We start from the raw sequence: 23,263 nt of genomic DNA on the forward strand, positions 1-23,263 counted from the left end.
GCAGACTCCTCTCCCTTCCCCCAGCCAGATCTCACAGTAGTGACAGATGCATAATTTCTGGGATGGGGCAACCATTTTGGGGAGAGGCAGAGATCAGAGGCCTCTGGTCTCTGGAGGAATCCGGACTCCATATCAACTTGCTGGAGCCCCGGGCGATCCAACTGGGATTGAAAGCATTTCTTCCCGTTTTGAAAGGGAAGATAGTGCAGGTGTTCACGGACAACACCACTGCGATGTGGCACTGCAACAAGCAGGGCGGTGTGGGGTCGTGGACCGTTTGTCAAGAGGCTCTTCGTCTCTGGACATGGCTGGAACAGCAGGGCATAACCCTGGTGGTTCAACATCTGACAGGTACTTCTAACGCCACGGTGGACAAACCCAGCCGTCGTTGCCTAACTGATCACAAATGGTATCTCCATCCAGAGGTGGTGCAAGGACTCTTTCAGCAGTGGGGAGAGCCTTGGTTAGATCATTTCGTCTCCGCAGAGAACGCACAATGTCAGCAGTATTGCACATTTGAGGTTCAAAGGCAGCAATCACTCTGTGACACTTTTCGTCGCAAGTGGAGTTCTGGCCTCCTGTACGCTTTTCCACCCATACCACTCCTGCTCAGAGTTTTCATGAAAATCAAGAACGACAGGGCCCAAGTCATCCTAGTGGCTCTGGATTGGGCACGTAGAGTCTGGTATCCCGAGCTTCTCAAAATGAAGATCAATCCTCCAATCAGGTTGCCCCTTCAGGAGGATTTTCTTTTGCAGCAGCAGCAAGGGAGAGTTCTCCACCCGAACCTGTCAACTCTGTGCCTTCATGCGTGGAGATTGAACGGTGGCAGTTGATGCCTTTTGACCTTCCTCCCTAAGTCTGTAAAGTTATTTTGGCAGCCAGGTGTCTCTCCACTAAAATGATATACACCTGCTGTTGGAAACGCATTGTATATTATTGTACAGAAAGTTCTATTGATCCTTCTTCTGCTTTTCTTTCTGATATCCTTCTCTTCATACTTTCCCTTGCCCATCAAGGTTCTGCCTTGGGTACTCTCAAGGGATAGCTTTCTGTCTTATCGGCATTCCTTTGGCTGCCTGATCAGCAGTCACTGTTCAAATCCCCCATTGTTTGTAGAGTCCTCAAAAGGCTTGTACATATGTTCCCCCATGCCCTTTTTTATGCCCCAATGGGACTTAAATCTGGTCCTCATTTTTCTTAAGTGTGCTCCCATCTAGCCCTTACACAACTGTCCCCTCCGGCTGCTCACCACCGAGGCAGCCTTCTTATTGGCAATAACATCTGCCAGGAGGCTGAGTGAAATTCAAGCTCTGTCATCAAATCCACTGTATCTCACTATCTATCCAGACAAGGTGGTACTCAGAACTCGTGCCTCTTTCCTCCCCAAAGTTTTGACCCCATTTCATCTGGGTTGGAAGATCTCTGTAAGGAAATGCCTTTCTTGGCATGGTTACCCCCTGACTTTTTGCCTTTTGTTGATGACAGTTATGATTGAAAGTGTGGTGGGACCCTGCCAACCAGGCCCCAGCACCAGTGTTCCTTCCCTAAACTGTACTTTTTTTCCCACAATTGGCACAGTGCTGGCACACAGATAAGTCCCTTGTAAATGGTACCCCTAGTACCACGGTCCCTGTTGCCAGGAAAGGTCTCTAAGAGCTGCAGCATATCTATGCCTCCCTGGGGATCTCTCACACAGCACATGCACACTGCCTCACAGCTTGTGTGTGCTGGTGGGGAGAAAATGACTAAGTCGACATGGCACTCCCCTCAAAGTACCATGTACACCTCACACTGCCTGTGGCATAGGTAAGTCACCCCTCTAGCAGGCCTTATAGCCCTAAGGCAGGGTGCAATATACTACAGGTGAGGGCATAAGTGCATGAGCACTATGCCCCTACAGTGTCTAAGCAAAACCTTAGGCATTGTAAGTGCAGGGTAGCCATAAAGAGTATATGGTCTGGGAGTCTGTCAATTACGAACTCCACAGTTCCATAATGGCTACACAGAAATCTGGGAAGTTTGGTATCAAACTTCTCATCCCAATAAATGCACACTGATGCCAGTGTGGGATTTATTGTAAAAAACACCCAGAGGGCATCTTAGAGATGCCCCCCGAATACCAGTCTGACTCCTAGTGCTAGGCTGACTAGTTTCTGCCAGCCTGCCACAACCAGATGAGTTTCTGGTCATTCTGTGGCCAGGAACAAAGCTGTACTGGGTGGAGGTGCTTCTCACCTCCCCCTGCAGGAACTGTAACACCTGGCGGTGAGCCTCAAAGGTTCATGCCTTTTGTTCCAGCACCCCAGGGCATCCCAGCTAGTGGAGATGCCCGCCCCTCCGGCCACCTTCCCCACTTTTGGCGAGAAAGCAGGAGAGGATAATGAGAAAAACAAGGAGTCACCCACCAGTCAGGACAAGCCCCTAAGGTGTCCTGAGCTGAGGTGACCGCTGCCTTGAGAAATCTCCATCTTGCGTTTGGAGGATTCCCACAATAGGAATAGGGATGTGCCTCCCTCCCCTCAGGGAGGAGGCACAAAGAGGGTGTAGCCACCCTCCAGGACAGTAGCGATTGGCTACTGCCCCTTGACCTAAACACACCCATAAATTTAGTATTTAGGAGCAACCCTGAACCCAGGAAATCAGATTCCTGCAACCTGAAGAAAGAAGGACTGCTGACCTGAAAGCCCCGCAGAGACGACGGAGACGACAACTGACTTGGCCTCAGCCCTGCCGGCCTGTCTCCAGATTCAAAAGAACCTGCACAGCGACACATTATATAGGGGCCAGCGACCTCTGAGGACTCAGAGGACTGCCCTGAACCCGAACTACCAAGAAACTCCAGAGAACAGCGGCACTGTTCAAAAATAGCAACAACTTTGCTACTTTTTAGCAACTTTTAAAGAACTCTCATTTCCCGCCGGAAGCGTGAGACTTCTCACTCTGCACCCAACAACCCCGGCTTGAGCTCCAGAGAACAAACAGCGCATGGAGGACTCCCAGTCGACTTAGACAAAGTGAGTACCATGAGTCGACCCCCCTGAACCCACACAGCGACACCTGCAGAGAGGATCCAGAGGCTCCCCCTGACTGCGACTGCCTGGTAACAAGGAACCTGACGCCTGGACCAAGCACGGCACCCGCAGCCACTAGGACCAAGAGGAACCACCTACCAGTGCAGGAGTGACCAGCAGGTGGCCGCCTTCCTAGCCCAGTCGGTGGCTGGCCCGAGAAGCCCCCCTGTGCCCTGCCTGCATCGCCTAAGTGACCCCCGGGTCCCTCCATTGCTTTCAATAGCAAACTCGACGCCTACTTTGCACACTGCACCCAGCCGCCGCTTTGTAGCTGAGGGTGTGTTGTGTGCCCGTTTGTGTCCCACTCAGTCCTCTACAAAACCCCCGTGGTCTGTTCCCCGAGGACGCAGGTGCTTACCTGCTAGCAGACTGGAACCAGAGGCCCTGTTCTCCATAGGCGCCTATGTGTTTTGGGCCCTCCTTTGACCTCTGCACCTGACCAGCCCTGTGTTGCTGGTGCTGGTGTTGCTGGTGCAGTGACTTTGGGGTTGCCTTTAACCCCCAATGGTGGGCTACCTTTGCCCAGGAGACTGAACTTGTAAGTGCTTTACTTACCTGAGAAACCTAACCTAACTTACATCCCCCAGGAACCGTTGATTTTTGCGGTGTGTCCACTTTTAAAATAGCTTATTGACATTTTAACCTAAACTGTGTGTACTACTGTTTCAAATCAAAGTTCCTTACTTACCTGTGTGAAGTACCTTGCATTTTATGTACTTACCTCAAATCTTGAAACTGGTGGTTCTAAAATAAATTAAGAAAATATATTTTTCTATAAAAACTATTGGCCTGGGGTTAAGTCTTTGAGTGTGTGTTCCTCATTTATTGCCTGAGTGTGTACAACAAATGCTTAACACTACCCTCTGATAAGCCTACTGCTCGACCACACTACCACAAATTAGAGCTTTAGTGTTATCTAATTTTGCCACTTTCAACCTCTAAGGGGAATCCTTGGACTCTGTGCACACTTTGAGATAGTATATACAGAGCCAACTTCCTACAATCACCCTTCCCACCTTCTTTGCTCTACCGCATCCCTCTAAGGAAGAGGAGCGACTGCACCGACTCGACCCAAGAAGAGCGTTGTCGTTCTACCTTGACCGCACAAAAGAGTGCCTGGTGGATGACCAACTCTTTGTGGGGTACGTTAGAGCAAAAATGGGTCGGGCAGTGCAGAAGCAAAGCATTCCATGCTGGGCCATTCTCTGCATCAAGATCTGCTTCACATTGGCCAGGAAGCAGCCTCCTGAGGGCTTGAGGGCTCATTCTACCATGGGCAAAGCTGCTACCACTGCTCTAGCTCAGGGCATTCCGTGTCCTGGAGGTTTGTCAGGCAGCAACGTGGGCATCTTTGCACATGTTTGCAAAGCATTACTTCCCGGCCAATTGGTTACGGAGAGACGGACACTTTGCCCGTTCGGTCCTACAGGACTTTTTAGTGTCAGTAAAGATACCCACAGACCACCGTCAGGAGGTTATGGCTTGGGTATCTATTCAAAGATAAGGAATCTGTAGCTAGAAGTCTCTATCAGATGAAAAGTTACTTACCTTTGGTAACGTATTATCTGGTAGTGACTCTGTCTAGCTGCGGATTCTATCCATGACTGTGCTTCTGGCGTGGACGTTTTGTGCGTAAAAGAACTGATATACGCGCGCTGGTGGTGCCTTTTTATAGGTTACCGTGATGTCACAGACTGCTGCAACAACACTGACGAAGCCACGCGGAGCTGAACGACCCACGCAAGCCGACTGACGCTACCCGACGGTGCTTGCAGGGTATTGCTCAGAAAAAAATTCTGGATTCGAAGCTGACACCAGGGAATTAAACGGTAAGGAATCTGCAGCTAGATAGAGTCTCTACCAGATAATGCATTACCAAAGGTAAGTAACTTGTTCGTCTGTTCAGCATTGAGGTCGTTAAAGACTGCATGTGTTTTGGGCAGATTTTCTCATGCACTATGAGACTCACAAAGTCGAGTAAAATGGGGCTGGAGTTTGTGGGGGTACCTCTGCTAGTGCAGAGGTGCCCTCACACCCAGGTACCTGCACCCTTCCCTCTGGGCTGAGAGGGCCTACCATAGGGGTGACGTACAGTGACCTGGTGCAGTGACGTAGTGAAACCGGGTGCGTGCACCCAGTTCCGCAGACTGCAATGGCAAACCTGCTGAACCATTTGCATGGGCTCCCTATGGGTGGCAGAATAACTGCTGCAGCCCATAGGGATCCCCTGGAATCCCAATGCCCTTAGTACCTCAGCACCATATACTAGGGACTTATATGGGGGTTCCAGTATGCCAATTGTTGGGAGAAAATGTTATTAGCAACCAAATTTAGAGGAAAGAGCATAATCACTGGGGTCCTGGTTAGCAGGATCCCAGTTAACACAGTCAAACACACACTGACAACAGGCAACAAATGGGGGTAACCATGCCAAGAAAGAGGGCACTTTCCTACAACCCTTATTTCCGGCCTCTTAGGATAAAAAAGGATATTATAGGTGCATCTATTCTGAAGGACTCTTTTTAAGGGAAGTAGTATTCTTTAAAATAAACCCTGCTATCCCACAAAAAGTGGATTTCTTTATTAATATGTATTGCTTGTGCAGCAGTGGTGACTTTCTACTTCAGGTATATCGATGACAGCTTTTTGGTTGTTTATTTATATTTAATTGATACCTGCTATACAGATCATACAGTCATACAGTTTTCTTTACTGTGATGAAGAGCTTGAGCTCAAGAGTTGATACCTTTATGGTCTGTACATTACCCTAGGTGGGATTACTCAGCTTGTGAACTACCAGACCCGCATTGGTTGGCACATAGTTCCGTCCTCTGTAAAATGTTGTTTTATCTAACTTATAATATCATACATTTGTGAGATTGTGTGTCTCTTATAGGGCACTTTTGATATTTGCAACTCAGTGGGAATCTTAGTATATGATTTACCTTTTGATAAGAGTGATTATTTATAATAATCCTTTTACTAGTCTTGGTTAATATGTTGGTGTCTTTTATTCTTTTATTTGGTATTTGTGTGACCTTATGCTTCATTTCTGGGCGTTCATCAATAGAAAGATATTCGGTTGATGGGATTATACATCCTTGAGAGTATCTCAAAATTCCTTCATGTATTTTCAAAGAGAGTAGCTTATAAAACTTGATTATTAGGTTATGTAGGTTCTACTTTTACCACTGGTTCTTGAATTACATTTTGATGATAGACTACATTAGTTACGATTGCTAGTAAAAGTTCTCTAGTTTTGCTAGATTTGGTACATTGCACACCGAAAGGTTATCGTCTTGTGAGCCTTAAGACACTCTGTTTTTGCTTTTAAGGTACTGTCTTACAGCGATTACCATTTGGTGGCTATTCTACACCTTTGAGTAGTCATTTGTTGGTTTGTAATGTTCATTGAACATTATTGTTTAGTTTTCCTGAAATTGTCATGCTATTGTAGGTCTCCAAGGAGATGTATTCTCTTGATCGATTCTGTTCATTTTTATTATAGAGAGTACTTAATACTCTTGACTCTTTAGGGGTCGTTATGATATTTTACGTTATTACTTCGAATTTCCTTCTTTTCTGAAGGAATGTTTCCTCTAATTGTGTACCTTTTCTTCTATATGAAGATGTTCATCTGCATTTGAACATTAGGGAAATAGGTGTTTGCCTCTTCTACTTTTTGGAGAAGACTCATTACTATCTTAAAGGGTCGTTGCTTGCCTAAATGACTACTATCTCATCATTCAACTGGCTCTAGTTGTTTGTGGTTCGGGATCACACTTTGCGGCGTGTTGTCCCTAGATGGAATATACAAAATCAGTCTAATTCCTTTATTTTAGAATCCTTTAAATTTTCTGGTTTAAGTTTAGGAGACCTTTTCTAGATCATCTAGATCATCTTCAGATGGGTCTCTGTTCATGTAGTAAGGTCACATACTAACCTTGGGTTTCATTAGGCTATCAAGGTTTCTTTTTCATACTTACTATCTTATTCACCTTTATACTACTATTGCTTCATGGTGGTGTCTCAGGCAATTTGCATTACTCTGACGGTTTGGATGGCAGTTGATTTTCTAAGTGGTAATACGGCCACTATATTTTCAATACTGTTATGTCAGTATTATCTGAGTGATTACTCAGCTTTATTTTTGTAACTATAAGTAATATTTTTTCTATTGTTTGTACATAGGTGTTTAAGTATTTTACTCCAATGTCAGTACATATATTAGGACATAACACAAATACCTCTAGGACATCTTTAGTTAAGCTTCTTAGGGAAAAGACTAATTCTATGCCAATAGTTGCCATTGTTGTCTTCAGCTTCTTTTATTAGAGCTTTCTTGATACCTCTTCCACTTGAGGTGGACCTTTCTCTGTGTTTTTACAGAGCAGTTCTGGATAGGATAAAACCTATTATGGAAAAGGGGTACTGCTCAGTGGCATGGCCAGCTGATCTGTAATTTACAAATATCAGACAGGCAGCTTGGGTCTGAATATTAACGCAAATGAATGTATATTCATAAAGTAATCTGGCAAACGTGTCCTTTTGTTATGGGTAAGGTTATCCCCATGCTTTCAATGCCTTTATGACTTTTATTATTGTGGTTCTTTCACCAGTTCTTATGAGGTAAACATGCATGGGTTCGGATCCCATTAAGGGTGTGAATATTTTTATATTCATATTGTTGGGTGACTTATGACACAGATTTGTCATACTAACATGAATACGTTTATTCCCATGCTCTTTAATGTCTTATGGCTTTATTGACCTGTGGTTCTTTCTACAGGTTTTTATGTTGTAGAGTATGTTATTGCTCACCTACAATTTTATGTATGTCCAGTCTTTTTCTCTTGTTCTAGACCGGTTTTGTTCTGTTTAGAGACATTTAATGATCTTTGTTCGCAGACCCTCCTCTGTGCATGGTATGACTTAGATATCTGATTCTAAAGTAAGGAATCTGCGGTTAGATATCTTTAGCTGATGAACAAGTTACTTACCTTCAGTTTGGTAGAGACAGGATCTGGCTGCAGATTCCTTAACAACTCTCCCATCCTCCTCACTCTGCAAACTGAGTCCTCCTTTGTCTCAGAGATTTTGTTATGTAAATTCACATCCTGAATTAAGAATTCAGTGATTATTTGACACAAGGGTTTCTTTCATTTTGGCACACTGTTTCAATAGGTAGCTTCTATATGTGGCTCCACATTTTGGGCACAGAAAATAGTCCCAGAAAAAATGGATATCGGCCAGGGGGTTATAAGGACTCCGTCTACATCACATCAGGTGGGTGACGTGGATATGGACTCGCATGACGCCCTCTTCTGACACGCAGATGTGCTGTGGAAAAAAGATTTCTGAATCAAGCCTTGCACCTGGGGAGGATTCTAAACTAAGGAACCTGTGGCTACATCCTGTCGCTACCAGATAATCTGTTGCTAAAGGTAATTAACTTGTTCCTCAATAGTACTGCATGTTCATGCCATGCTGCATAGCTGTAAGCCTTTTTCCTCTTCCCAGCTGCATTGAGAGGACTAATCCTACAATTGGTTCTTCTTTTTGGATACTAGTTTTGTGGTTTCATTATGGGATAGTTTTCATTCCTAACTTTTGACCTGCTGAATATTTATTTTATTGTCTTTGCGAGGTTGATATTGGAGACTGCTCATGCCAGATTTCAAGGAGCACATGGTGTTTGAGATTGTGTTGTCTGCAGTGACTTACACAAAGCTTGTCTCCGTTGGTTAGGCAATCTACCTTCCAGCACTTATTGGTTATTTTACAATGGGTTTGGTAGACATCACTCACAATTATTTGCAGAAGATGCAGGAGGAGATTGTAGGATTCATTCTCTTCAGTGCTATGCTAACCTTTTTTAATGGTTATAATCAGTACAGACATTGTCATTATTTATCCCTAGGCTACTGCGTTATTACATGCACACTGTTCTTTCACAAAAGAAAGGCTGAGCCTCACAGTTGAGTCTGTGTTGTGTTCAAAATAGCACTATCAATGCGGGTTTCTCTTATACAAGTGAAAAGGGTGTATCACAAGCTGAATAACAGTTCTAGCTCTTGTTGTTAATGTAACTGATGGTTCCCTGGCCTTGGGCATCTGCCGAATGAGAGGGAGATGCAGGCCTTGGTTTGGTAGGTTCACTTGAAGGCTTTTTGGATCATGGCCTAAAAAGACTGATGGCTTCCTGACATTACAAGTTTGAAATGGGCTCGAGATCAGCAGACTTCATGTAAAACCTAGCTCTAACTCCTGAGGACCCAGAAGAGTTACATTACTGAATGAGGATATGCAGGATCAGTAATGATAGCCTTTCTGAAACCATTTACGGTGTGTCATACATTCTTTGGTGCCTTCCATCAAGGTTTGACAGTCATTCTCAATTCAAAGACCTACATTTCTACATGTGGATTTTCACATATGAGGTACCATCCCCCATATTTTGGGCTCTTGTTTCATCATGTTTTATGGGTTTTCAGTTTGTGGGCATTCTAATTTCCAAAACCAAAGGTTCCTGACTGACGAGTCTGGACAGTGGCCACACAAAGATGATGGAAATGAAGTGAGCGTGTTGGTCCTTTTGAAAACACAAAACAAAGGAGAAGAATATATTTTTCGGTTTTTATGATTAAGCTATGATGTTAATTTGGCTATTGAATGATATTGTACAGCTCTTTCTTACTCATTGCAAAACCTACAGTGCTTTCTTGATGGTTGACTAAGTAGTTTCTTTATATCGTGGAGCAGTTCTATTTGCACCAGGTTCATGGGTGCTCTTCTGAATGAATGACTCAGAGTTTTGATTGTGTTTTGTTCGACAAAGGATATATAGGGTGGGATGTGTGGTGCTAGGAAAGCAGTGTGATTATAATGATTGTAGCATCGCTGCATATAGGCATGCGAACTGAGAACAATCCACGCTAATCGCTTTGTCTTTTTTTTTTTTTATTCTTTTTTTTTTTTGATAAGGGGTAATTATTCAGAGTGGCGCCATTTAGGATCTGATAGTCTTAATTTTAGCAGTACGAGTCTGATTCTTGATTGGAGAGAAAGCAGTTCTGTTCCACTGATCACCTGGTAGGCAAGGCAAAAGACTACAATTTAGGTTTCTCTAGCGACCAGGTACTGGTTCAAGGCCTTACTGCAGGAGTGATGTGGTCACACGTGCTCAAGTTTCACACTTATCGGGGGTGTGGCTTGACCGTGCATGGCATAGCACACAGCTCTCAGAGCTCCTGAGAGACCCTGAGCTCCGAGGCCCATTTATCCGGAGAAAATGAGACATCCAGCCCCACAAAATAGAGATTCTGATTCCCAAAAGTACGCAGTCAAAACCTGAACATTACCATATGAAACGGAGGTGCAGACGCTGGACGGAAACAAGGCTGAGGGGCAGCGAACATGCACAAGACTGCAGGCAAATATACTGTCTGGGGCAAACCTGAACAGACGGAGAAGAGGCAACACTGAGACGGAGACCCTGACCCTCACCTCTGGGAAGCATTTTCCCTCCCCCCTGCCCCGCCTTCTCAGGCTGCATGCTACAGGGGTGTGGTCTCAGGGGGGATCTGGGGAGATATGAGAACAAGCAGACCCCCAGGAGGCAGACCCTATAATTTGGACAATCCCCCACCCCGTGTAATATCAGTAGAACCCCAGAAACCGTGCTGTAGAGGGATACAGAAGCGTCTCACTGGAGGAGGAAAACAGTACTGGCCGGAGTGAGACAGAGTCAGAAGGTATCACACCTCACGGCAAAATAACTCTGATAGCCTCTTGCCCTCTCTCCTAGTAATAACAATATGTAGAGGAACCACTACCACGATGGAGGCTGATGGTTCGGCCGGGCTTGAGGCTCTGATGGAAACGCATAAAAACGCTTGGTAACCACCTGGGGTGGTGGTAACACGGAAGATTGAGACTGCCCAAGGAAACACAGTTGAGGGGCACCAAAGGCATTGGAGCGAGAACAGGGGCGTGAAGTCCCTCCACGTCGGTGTGCTCCACGGCAGCACATCGGTGCATGGGAGCCTTGTGGGGTCGGTCCCAGAGACCTTCCACAACAAACTCTCATTAAGAACTCCTAGCTACTGAGGGCTCAACATGTCTGTACGCATGTGGCGATCGGGGAATAACCTCCCATAGAATATGTAACACACCAACCAACGAAATGGTGAGACCACACATTGGAGGTAAAGTCCTCTCACCTGGTGCGGAAGGGACTGATGAGGAAAAGGACTTTGATTCACTGGAAATGCATACGGCGATTATCCTACAAGCGATTAAGGACACAAAACAGTCCTTAGAGACTCAAATTGCAGCAGTGGCGAGTGAAGTAGGACTATTGCGGGATACACAACATGCACTAAAGAGAAGATGAAAGAGATACAGGAACAAGCAGTTAAAGAACTGAAACAACACATGAGCACTGTAACGGATAACAGATGGACAGCACTACCTGTTGCGGGTAACTGAAGAGATTCGGACTGCACGGAAATAGGGCAGGAAACAGAAGATGAACAATTGCCAGAAGTGAAGCCTATGACTTCAGAATACTTGGGGTGTGGTGATAAGAGGGAGTAACAGGCTAGAAAGGAAGTGAACCAGCCTTGGGGTTCCGTCTCTCACCCGAGGAGCTGCTTCACTACACAGACGAGCACTACGGAATGCACTAACTGAGGGTTACTCCTCAAATGAAGGACGCCAAAGGCCAGCCACCACGCCCTGGCAACAATTGCACAAAATGTTTGTTATGGTTTAAGTTCAGGGAAAACACATACCGTAAGTTTGGGGGCTGGTTGTTTCAGGTACCACCGTACGGTAAGGTAGGGAGGAGGGCCAGTTATAAGGGGTTACAGTTCACCAGGACTCAGATATGCAAATGAAGGGTCCCGACCAATCCACAGAGGAGGTTCTACACAAACAACTACACACAGGTTAAATCAACCATGACACATCTGCAAACAATAACAATATTTACTTGGAATGTAAATGGCCTAGGAAAAAGGGTAAAGTCAAGCCTCCTTCAGAGAGAGCTTAATAGACAAAAACTCACATAGTGTTTCTACAGGTGACTCACCTGGTAGACTATGAAGCTGGGCATAATACACCTCAGGATCAATAGGAGTTGTAATACTGATCAAGAGATCACTACCCTTTCACGAAAAGCACACCTGACCAAATAAGCAGGGAAAAACTACTTGCAAAGGTACTAGCAAATAGACTTAAAACAGTAATAACAGATTTAGTACATCAGGACCAAAATGGATTCATGCCGGGTCGCTCCACTAGGCTGAATCCTAGGCGCCTACATAATAATATGGCTATGGCCCAGAAGTCGCCATCAGGGTAAGTAATCGTCTCCTTGGATGCTAACATAGCATTTGACTTAGTGGAAATGGTCTACCTTTTTTGGAATATTGGAGGGGATGGGATTTTGAGCTCACATATATACAATAGGTCGGACTCGTTTATGACCGCCCTACAGCAGGGTTTGAGGGTAAATGGCCATACTTCACAGAAGTTTAATATCCGGAGAGGCACCAGACAAGGCTGCCCACTATCTCCGATGGTATTTGCGTTGGCTATTGAGGCACTGGCAGCATGGATTAGAGTGGACACGCAAGTATGGCGCTGGCCAGGCGGGAAGGAGGAAGGAAGGAGAGTGTATCTCGTTATACACCAATGATATTCTGCTGTACTTAACCAACTCGACAAAGGCTCAAATATGGGCAGATATCCCATGCCCTCAAAAATAGCATTCCACCAGACGAGAGGACACCAGAACACTGCCCACTAGAAAACAGGTTGCTGGATGGGATAGTTGAGAAAAAAAAGGTGTCACAAACATACGGCATGGTGATGAGGAATACACAATGCTCATTATCAAGGTTACAAGATAGATGGATGCTCGATATAGGGAACGTAAAAGAAGATTGGAACGAAGCACTAGAATTCCCAACAAAAGTAGCTATAAAAGCAAGCTTTCGGATGATCCAGCTCAAAATACTGCACCAGGTCTACTTCACACGAACCTTCCTATACAAAGTAGGTTGGATAAATAAGGCTGGCTGTAAGAGAGGCTGTGGATTAGAAGGTTCTTTTATACATGTATTGTCGAGCTGCCCCTGCATTCAAGGGTTCTGGGGAAGTGTGGAGAAATCATTAGAAGGAGCAACAGGCACAACCTTATGTCTGACACCAAGAATAGCACTACTGGGCATATGGGAAACCTCAGATCACACGCGCTATCAAGAAGCACTTATCAATTTGGGATGCATGGTGGCAAAAAGAGACATTGCCCAGAGATGGGGATCGGGCTCGCTTCCTACACACCAGAATTGGGAAATGGGATTGGAATACTGTAGGATTATTGAAAAAGAGGTGTACAAAGGCAGAGAATGTATGAAAAAATATGGGGAGGATGGGAGATGGCAACATGTACGGATGCAGACCTCTGAAAGATCTAATCCTTAAACATAATAAATATAAAAGCCAGACAGCACAAAGAACAGTGGAAAAGTCACAAAGAGGAAACATGTTCATACAAGTAACTGTACTGAACAACATCAGTGGGCGGGACCTGGGACGGTGTAGAAGGTGGGACTGGATGTTATAATTGTTAACTGTTTGACATACTAAAACCGCAAATAAAAAATAATAAATATATATTTTTTTTAATTGACGGTTATTTTGGCTGCCGGAGAATTCTGGATCCGTTGTAGTGTGCTGATTATGCGTTTTAAGTGCCTGATATTAAGCCCATAGTCGTCATAATTGTTTGACAGTAGAACTTTCGAGGTAGAACCCCATAATACCCTCAGGTGAGGAAAAATCTTGGAAAAGGTCAGAAAAGCTACTAGGTATTTTACTGGTGTAGAGATGGTAGGTTTTTTTTTTTTATTCCAAAGTGATGGTGTCTTCATATTTCTGCTATTTTCAGCAACTTGTGGGTTTCTGTTTTAGAACACGTTACTATTATGTTGGTTTGTAGCATCCAAATAACATACCCTACAGGTCGGATTTTTACTAAGATAAGGCCACTTTTCCCTAAGTTCCCGAATAGGCACCAGCAAGAATGATAATTTATTATTTTATGCCAGTGATTTATGTAAATGCTGCATAAAGTTACTCTTGTTTTTAGGAGGAAAGCTAGGAATCTGTGACTTATCCAAAATATTTATTTAACTCCATGTGGGTGTAGTCCTGGGTTGTAGATACCAGTTGCAGTTTCTCGTCACTGCTATATTAAATATGTTTTAAAGACTCTTAGAGGACCAAAGTGCATCCTGGAATGCGGCTGTCCACATCCTCTGCTGTATCTTACCAAGTTCTTTAGATTTGTGCGAGACTGCATTTCAGATAGCATTTTTCAGTGAGCTCCCTGAGGCAATTCTTAATGATAACAGAATTTCAAAGAGGCCTTTTTTCTCTCAGTTGTTTATCTAACCACCCCAAATCCAACCTTGCTTGCACCTGACTAGTTGTGAATGGTAAATTGAAGACAGCCATGTACATTTCAACGTGCAGTGTCGAAGATGAAAATGCTAGTAAGATGTTAAATGTTTGCAGGGCACAGTTACGTTGGATATTGGCAATCAAGGCAGACTTAATGTTCAGTAATGTCATAGTATCTTAAACATGCATATTTTGGGTTGACTAGATTTGGAGCCTACAATTTGCGTGAAGAAGGTGTCAAAGTTTGTTCTTGATTGGAAGTGAGACTTTGGCTGTTCCTGTATATCAATTAAATGTTGAGCGAGTGAGTTTCACAAGTCTTGCAAGTAATTGTTCCAGTTTTGGGTTGCTATCTTGGTCTCAGAACGCAAAGATGATTTTGATGAGCTCTCTAGTTTGGCATGGAGCATCTGACATCCATTGAGAGCTGTGTACCATCCAGGTTTTCTTGATGTTTGCCTTGTCTTCTTTTGTACTCCCTATGCATTTGATATTTTAAATCAGTATTGCATGTTTTTCCCACTGACACTATGGTTCTAGTTATTGTTTTTGTAGTTTTACATCTGAGGTAATCCAGTCAATCTTCCAATGAAAATGATTTTTTTCATGAGGCTTTGAGGGTGTCCACTTTATCAAATACCTCTGAGATCCTTTGATGGAATTGATTGTCATTAGTGGATGCTATGGTCATATGCAAGACAGCGTTATCCTGAATAAGTCAATGTTCAGTTCTCTCCATGATGTGGGCAGTGTATTTGTGCATGAGTTTGATGGCGCTGCAAAAGTGAAAAGTATATTGAAGTTGATGATGTGGTGTTAATCCAAGTAGCGGAGAGATTTTCTGCCTTTGAAGTCAGTTTCTTATTGACAGTAATCCCACCAGCTGTATGCTTCCTGTGTCAGTAGCTACACATGCTCTAGTCAGACTGTGCTTCGGAATCCAGTCTTTCAAATCAGCTTGTAGTGAAGTGAACTATTTTAGGGGAGTTTCTCTGTGTGATGCCATGAGTGAAGAGTATGTTGTGATGCTTGCCTTCAATAATCTTTTATTTTTATTTTTTATGAATAGATTTACACCTTTTCTTTGTTTAAGAAGCTCCAGGTCAAGGGTGATTGGCTTCTGTTTAAGGTGTCCTTGCTCTTAACAGAAACAAATAGGGTTGTTAATATTTATCCCATATACAGAATTGGAGACTTTACCCATAATGTGCAGACTTATCACCTGTTACAGCTAGTATTTGTTTTACTTTGTCCTGAAGCCTTGTGATGGTACAAGTTAAGATTAAGTGAGAGCCTAAGAAAAAATAATCAGAACAGAACATTTGGAGAAAAGTCTGTGAACCTTTATAGGTAAATATGTAGTGTAAAACAAAAATGATAACCAGTTTGGTGTCCTGTTTACATTTGACCACTGCTATATGTAAAATCAATTGGCATTTTGCTCTTGTTTGATTTCTGTATTTTGCCTAGGGAAGTTTTCTGAAATATTGTTCATTTTGTTACAGTCACATAATTAATGAGATAACATTATATTTATCAGCACCTCCCAGACTTTTCAAAACAGAGCTTTCGACTTTTAAAGAGGAATGAAAATGTAAACTTGACAGAAGGCCAACAAAATACATGCAATACCAACACACCTGAAAAGGTAAAACACTTTCTGTTGCATCTGGATATACATTGATTGCTTTTTGTGCCTTTCATAAGTTGTGGTTATGCCAAGGTAGCTTTTGGTGTGACATCATCATTACAGGAAAATCATTTTAAGGTTCAGTTATTACAGTGTGTGAGTAAGTGTTTCAAATAATTGATTAGAAATTGGGGGTTTACCTTCTGGGCACCATTGTATTACAGATTTTAAAATGGTTTCAAGCGTTATCTGGTTTGGGGAATGGAACCGGGGGTCGGGTGGGTGATGTTTTGATAAACACTTTGCACCTTTGGGTGACAGGTGGAAACATTGATGCCAGGCACCACCCTTTTGCTAACAGCATACCTCAGAGACTCAAAGATGTATTTAATTTGTTCTTTAAACATGTTTGTGTAGCATGCACCTGGCCAAAAGGGCAACTGAATGCTTGACAGTTAACAATGACATGTAACAAGAAATTCAGCACCAAAAGTATAGGCAAGCTTATTTAATAGTTAGTAGATCAATAGAATTAGTCCTTAAAGTCAGCTCGGAATGTGTGAAATTTCAGAGCTATCTGTAAGATGTTCAAGTTACGGTTGAGTCAGTCCCTCTAGTAAACAGTTCTGCATCATGGTGTTTGACAGATTCCTGGTTTGATCTTTTTAGAATTTCTAGGGTAGGTGCAATCTATCTATGGTGCAGTTTTCTCTCTTGAAGCAGCATTAATCTTTCAGATAACTTAGTATGGTGAGGCGTAGTACTTTTTGGAGACATTGATCACTTTAAAGTTAATTCTGGTTCCAAGAGGCAACCATTTGATGTGTCCTAGATTGGGAGTGATGTGATTTATTTGCACCCTTGATGAAGTGAGTTGAAACAAGGAGGTTGGATGTGAGAGAAGCTTCTGACGTTTTTGGGAGGTCAGCTAGCATCTTATTGCACAGTGTGGGAATGTGCAAATCAGAGCACGAACAGTTCTGATTTATTGGAGGTAACCATGGAAGGTTTCAGTTTTCAGTAAAATATTAATTGAAAGCAGTTTCTGTAACACTGTAAATGTTGAGAGTACACTACTGTAGGAAACTGGGTTTTCGTTGTGGTTGTCCTCCCATTTTATATCCCCTTTTCTTCTGCTGGAAGCTGGTTTTCAACTCTTGACAGTTCACTGAGGCCTGCCAGCCAGACCTCAGTGTCTGTGCTCTTTCCTTAAAACAAGGTAATGTCTAACTGTAACACAATTGGCAAAGGACTTAAGCACCCCTCTAAGTCGGTGGTAAATCTGGTAAATGGTACCCTTGGTACCTAGGGCATCTGACCTAAAGAGGGTCCCTAAGGGCTGCAGCACATCGTATGCTACCCTAAGGGACCCACACACAAATTCCACACAGACTGCTGTTGCAGGCTGTGTGACATGGTGCAAACCATGAAGTCAAAACATGACAATGTCACTGCATTTAATATAAGTAAGTCACCTTTACAGCAGGCCTTTGGGCCCTAAGACAGGGTTCATTATATTTTATGAGACAACATATCTGCATGAGCAGATATGCCCCTGTACATGTTCAAGTCTATTACTAGACATTACAAGTGAACAGGAAAGCCATCTTAAGGTATGTACTGGGCACAGGTCAAAACGAGTTACCCAGCTACATAATGGCTTTACTGCAACATATGGCTTTTGGTATCAAACACCTCGTATTAATAAACCCACACTGATTCCAATGATGGATTTAATAATACATGCACCCAGAGGGTACCATAGTGGTACCCCCAAAATCCTGCTAGTCCTCTAGTTTGCTGACTGGCTGGTCCTGTCAGCCTGCCACCACAGATGAGTTTCTGACCCCCTAGGAGGTGGGAGCCTCGCTCTCAGAGGTCAGAAACAATGCCTGCTCTGGCAGAAGATGTTTACACCTCCTCTAGCAGGAAGGCTAGTAAATTAGCATGTCAAGGCAGGGAGCTTCAAAGAGCACACTGCCTTTGATATGCCAGCCTGGCTTTCTCCAGACCTGGAGGATGCTGCCCCCCTACCCTAGGGGCCATTTGGCACCAGGACAGGTGAGAAATTAGCTCTGTTTGGAGGTGTGTTACACCTCCAGGTTAGTCATGCCCTTAAGGTGGGCTACCTGAAATGAACACGAAAATTAAGATTTCACCATCTTGGTTGTGGTTAAGTTAGGAACTCTGGGACAGGGTGATGCCCACTGTAGGAAAATGGCCCTAGTTGCAGTTAACCCCCCACTTTTTGCCTGATATTGATGCTGACTTGACTGAGAGTGTGCTGGGACCCTTCTAACTAGGTCCCAGCACCAGTGTTCTTTCGCTAAAAATGTACCATTGTTCCCACAATTGGCACACCCTTGGCACACAGATAAGTCCGTTGCAAAAGGTACCAGTTGTACCTAGGGCCCTGTGACCGGGAAAGGTCCCTAAGGGCTGCAGCATGTGTTGTGCCACCCTAAGGGACCCCTCACCGAACACATGCACATTGCCATTGCAGATTGTGTGTGTTAGTGGGGAGAAAAAGGCAAAGTTGACATGGCATCCCCCTCAGGGTACCATGCACACAAAACACTGCCTGTGTCATAGGTAAGTCACCCCTCAAGTAGGCCTTAAAACCCTAAGGCAGTGTGCACTATACCACAGGTGAGGGCATAGCTGCATGAGCAATATGCCCCTACAGTGTCTAAATCTATTCTTAGACATTGAAAGTACAGTGTGGCCGTATTAAGTATATGGTCTGGGAGTTTGTCAAAACGAACTCTGCAGTTCTATAATGGCTCCCCTGAATACTGCAAAGTTTGGTATCAAACTTCAGAATAATAAACCCACACTGATGCCAGTGTTGGATTTATTAAGAAAATGCTCACAGAGGGCATCTTAGAGATTCTCCCTGTATTTTATCCAGTCATTTAGTGCAGGACTGACTGGTCTGTGCCAGCCTGCCACTGTGAGACGAGTTTCTGACCCCCTGGGATGAGAGCTTTTGTGCTCTCTGGGGCCAGAAACAAAGCCTGCACTGGGTGGAGGTGCTTCACACCTCGCCCCTGCAGGAACTGTAACACCTAGCGGTGAGCCTCAAAGGCTCAGGCTTCGTGTTACTATGCCCCAGGGCACTGCAGCTAGTGGAGATGCCCAGCCCCCGGACAAAGCCCCACTTTTGGCGGCAAGTCCAGAGGGATAATTAGGAAAAACAAGGAGGAGTCACCACCTCAGCCAGGACTACCCCTAAGGTGTCCAGAGCTGAAGTGACCCCCTCCTTGCAGAATCCTCCATCTTGGTTTGAAGGATCAGGGCCAATAGGCATAGGAATGTTCCCCCCTCCCCAATGGGAGTGGGCACCAGGAGGGTGTAGCCACCCTCAAGGACAGTAGCCATTGGCTACTGCCCTCTAACCTTAAAAACGCCCCTAAATCTTGTATTTAAGGACTCCTTGAACCAAGCTAGTCAGATTCCTGATGACCTCCCAAGAAGGACTGCTTATCGGAAACCCCAGCAGAGAAGGAAAGGAGACAACAACTGACTTGGCCCCAGCCCTACCGGCCCTTCTCCTGCTTCAAAGAGCCTGCAGAAGAAAAGCAATGCATCCTGCAGGTCCAGCGAACTCTGAAGACCCTCCAGAGGACTGCCTGCATCACAGAGGATCAAGTACTCCCGTGGACAGCAGCCCTATCCAAAGAAGTACAGCAGAAGAACCCTCTTCTGAAGGACTCCACCTCAATCCTGAAGCGTGAGTACTAACCACTCTGCACCCGACTCCCACGGCCCGGTGTCCCAACCGACCAGAGAGGACCCCCAGGCGACGGTGACCACGAGCCCACCCTGGGTTGACCTCTCCACTCCTCCACAACGACACCTGCAGAGGGAATCCCGAGGACCCCCTGACCTCGACTGCCCAGGACGAAGATAACCGACGCCAAAGGATCCACTGCACCCACGGCCCCCAGGCCTTGGAGAAATTGTCACCCGGTGCAGCAACTATCAACAGGAGGCCCTCTTCCCTGTCCGACCGGTGGTGTGCCCAAGACACCTCCCTGGACCTCGCCTGCAGAGCCTGAGTGACACTCGGGGTCCCGAAACCCAACACCCTCGTTGCACCCTGCACCCGGCCACCCCAGTGCTGCTGAGGGTGTGGGATTGGTGCCTACTTGGGGACCTTCCAGTGCTCCTCTAATCCCTCCTGGTCTACCCTCTGAGCCGCGGGTACTTACCTGCTGGCAGACCGAATTCGAAGTACCCCCTGTCTCCGTAGGAGCCCACGTTACAATTGCTCATCTTTGACCTCTGCACCCGACCGGCCCCGTGTTGCTGGTGGTGGGTGTTTGGGATTGACTTGAACACCCAACGGTGAACTACCTATAAACCGGAGACTGGAACTGTAAGTCGTGTACATACCTCTAAAACTGCACTTTATTTTCTTCCCCCAGGAACTGTACTGAAAATGCACTGTGTCCACTTTTAAAATAGATATTCTCTGATTTCTTAAAAACTGTTTACTTGACTAAAGTGATACAAAGTTACATTGATATGTGTTGAGTACTTACCTTCAACAGTAAACATTTCTGAACTGAATCTTGTGGTTCTAGTAATAAATTGTGGTTCTAGTAATAAAGTAACAAACAAATATTTTTCTAGATAAAAACCCATTGGTCTGGAGTTAAGTAATTGAGTGTGTTTCTTCTATTGCTTGTGTGTGTGTACAACAAATGCTTAACACTACCCTCTGATAAGCCTAACTGCTCGACCACACTACCACAAACAGAGCATTAGTATTATCTATTATTGCCTCTGGGGAACCCCTGGACTCTGTGCACACTATATCTCATTTTGATATAGTATATACAGAGACAGCTTCCTACACCCACTCTCCACAGAAAGTGGTAATCTAAAGGGTGTAGTTACCCCAAGGGTAAGTAGCCCATTAGCTACTAATCTTCACTCTCCTTAATGCCCCTAAATTGAGTATTTAGGTAGCCCCCTGACACCAGGGTAATCAAATTTGTCTCTATAACATTTGGACAGAAAGAGGCTGTAACGGACTGCACGTCTGCTTCTAGTAATATATCTGAACACACAGAGATGTGTAAGTCAAATGGATCGGTACAGTTTCCATTTTGTTAGTACCTACTCTGAGAGTAACACTGCCTAACCATGTCTTCTCCCTACTCGACATCTGGGCAATTCCAAGAATTGGATGAGGTGTGCTCACTCGTGTAATGTTCCATGCTTCATCATCGGACACCTCATCCCACCCTGGTAAGATGATACTACCAGGGCAGATTCAACCTCAAGGGGAGACTGTCTTGAGGGAGTTCTCTAGATCAATTTATCTGGACATTTCTCTGGGATCCAGTTATTTCCTAACTAAAAATACCTTGTGATAAACCACAAGGTTTCCTTTATTTGGTGGTATTCTTGGTATGGATAAAAATTAAAAAAAAGTATTATCAGAGGTCGTTAAAGGGTATTAAGTCAACAGTAGGCAGCCTACCAGATGGCTGTTCCTAGGGGCAGGGTAGGAACACAGAGGGTGTTTTTCCTTGGCAAATGTGTGACTATAGAAGGCACCTCCCCACACAGACCATAAGGCAAAGGCCCCCCTGGATTATGTAGCCTTCTTTTTGACTGAATCAAGGAAGGTAGGTCTTTTTCCTGCATATTCACTTAGTAGTTTTAGTATAGGGATCCTTTCAGCCTATGTTAGAGGCAGAAACCTGTCAGCACTACAAAGGGATGTGAAGGCCTGTTTTGCTTTCACTAATGACCGAGCTGACAAAAATCTCTGGAATGCACTTCTCCGTTCAAAGAAGATATCTATTATTATTTCACCACGAGGTTCCTAAAAGAGGAGGTTAGCATGTTAAAAGCACACGTTTAAAAATAGTCACAGCAATTAAAGGAAAATATACCAAAATGATTCTCAACTGCAATGTACACAGCAAATATATGTAGTTTGATTATGCAAAGCAAAGAATGAAGTAAAAATTAATCACCATAAGGCCTGTCAGATGCTTATCTTTCTCAGGCCAGCAAGAAGATGACCCCGTTCAACTGCGAGAAAGAGCTCTCCACCCACACTGGACAGATGTCAGGCATTCGACGTCTAATCCTGACGAGGTCTCGGAAATTTCACCGCTACTGAGCAGGACCATCTTTTTATATCTTAAAGAACAGGAGACGGGCTTTCTGGAGAAAAAAAAACCTCATTTAGCAATTCAAAACATGCTGGCTAGTTTAGGTCTGCTTTGAAAATAACACATTGGGATTCGGCCACAGTCCCAAATGCTAAATCAAAACAAATCCATTCTGTGAGTACATTCTTATCAACCAGAGCCCTTGGTGAGAAAGAACATGAAAATAAGCACAGTTTACAATGTGGAAAAAACAAGGACAACTTTGTAACACAGCAGTGTCTAACACTACGATAAAGTCAATAGGCAGCTAAACTGAATACAAAATGTCATCTACAACTGGTAAACACTGGACAACTAATCCAGGTGCAAAGTGGTGCAACACAAAGTCAGTGGTCAAAAACACATAGCGCCTTATGTACCAACACATGTTCCCTTTAGACACAGAATGGGTAAAACCCTATGATACATCTGGCCCATATTTCACTACACGGCCACAATATCCTCCAATGTCTAACTATTGGGTTCAGTTTCAGAGATCAGTTTTTAAGGAAAATTATAGTGCGATGTTGGAAGGATTAGAGGTTTTAAAGTTTAGTTATATATTGTTAACTTATTTATAGATGGTAATTATTTTTTTATGGAGAATTGAGTCCCATAGAAAGCTATATCAGAAAGAGATCATTTTGGTATGCTTCATACCAAGGCAACAGTTTAATCTAAAGAGGACAGTTTTGGCAAATTGTGATCATGTCTTGAGGTAGAATGGGAACTACATGGTTTCTATCTTGCGTTAGTGTAGGAAACGGATGTCGGTCACTGATCCGCACAAGGTGTGTCTCAGGACATGACTCTAAAATCCTCCAGTAAGTGTGCCCTCCTACACCCAAAGGTGTGATCCAAGATCGAAATGCGAACTTGTATGTTGCTGAAAATAAGAGGTTGTTGTGCTC

General features: G+C 44.2%; 1 protein-coding gene across 1 annotated transcript in view; it reads left to right on the forward strand.

Moving 5' to 3' along the window:
- XRN1 (5'-3' exoribonuclease 1) overlaps positions 1 to 23,263 on the forward strand; it is an 838,379-nt gene that overhangs the window by 615,369 nt on the left and 199,747 nt on the right. Inside the window, exon 35 of the mRNA XM_069213922.1 lies at positions 16,087 to 16,194. Within this exon, the coding sequence (XP_069070023.1) occupies positions 16,087 to 16,194 (108 nt within the window). The remainder of the gene's footprint in view (positions 1 to 16,086; positions 16,195 to 23,263) is intronic.

This window comes from Pleurodeles waltl, chromosome 11, assembly GCF_031143425.1.
Source record: "Pleurodeles waltl isolate 20211129_DDA chromosome 11, aPleWal1.hap1.20221129, whole genome shotgun sequence".
NCBI classification, from domain to species: domain Eukaryota; kingdom Metazoa; phylum Chordata; class Amphibia; order Caudata; family Salamandridae; genus Pleurodeles; species Pleurodeles waltl.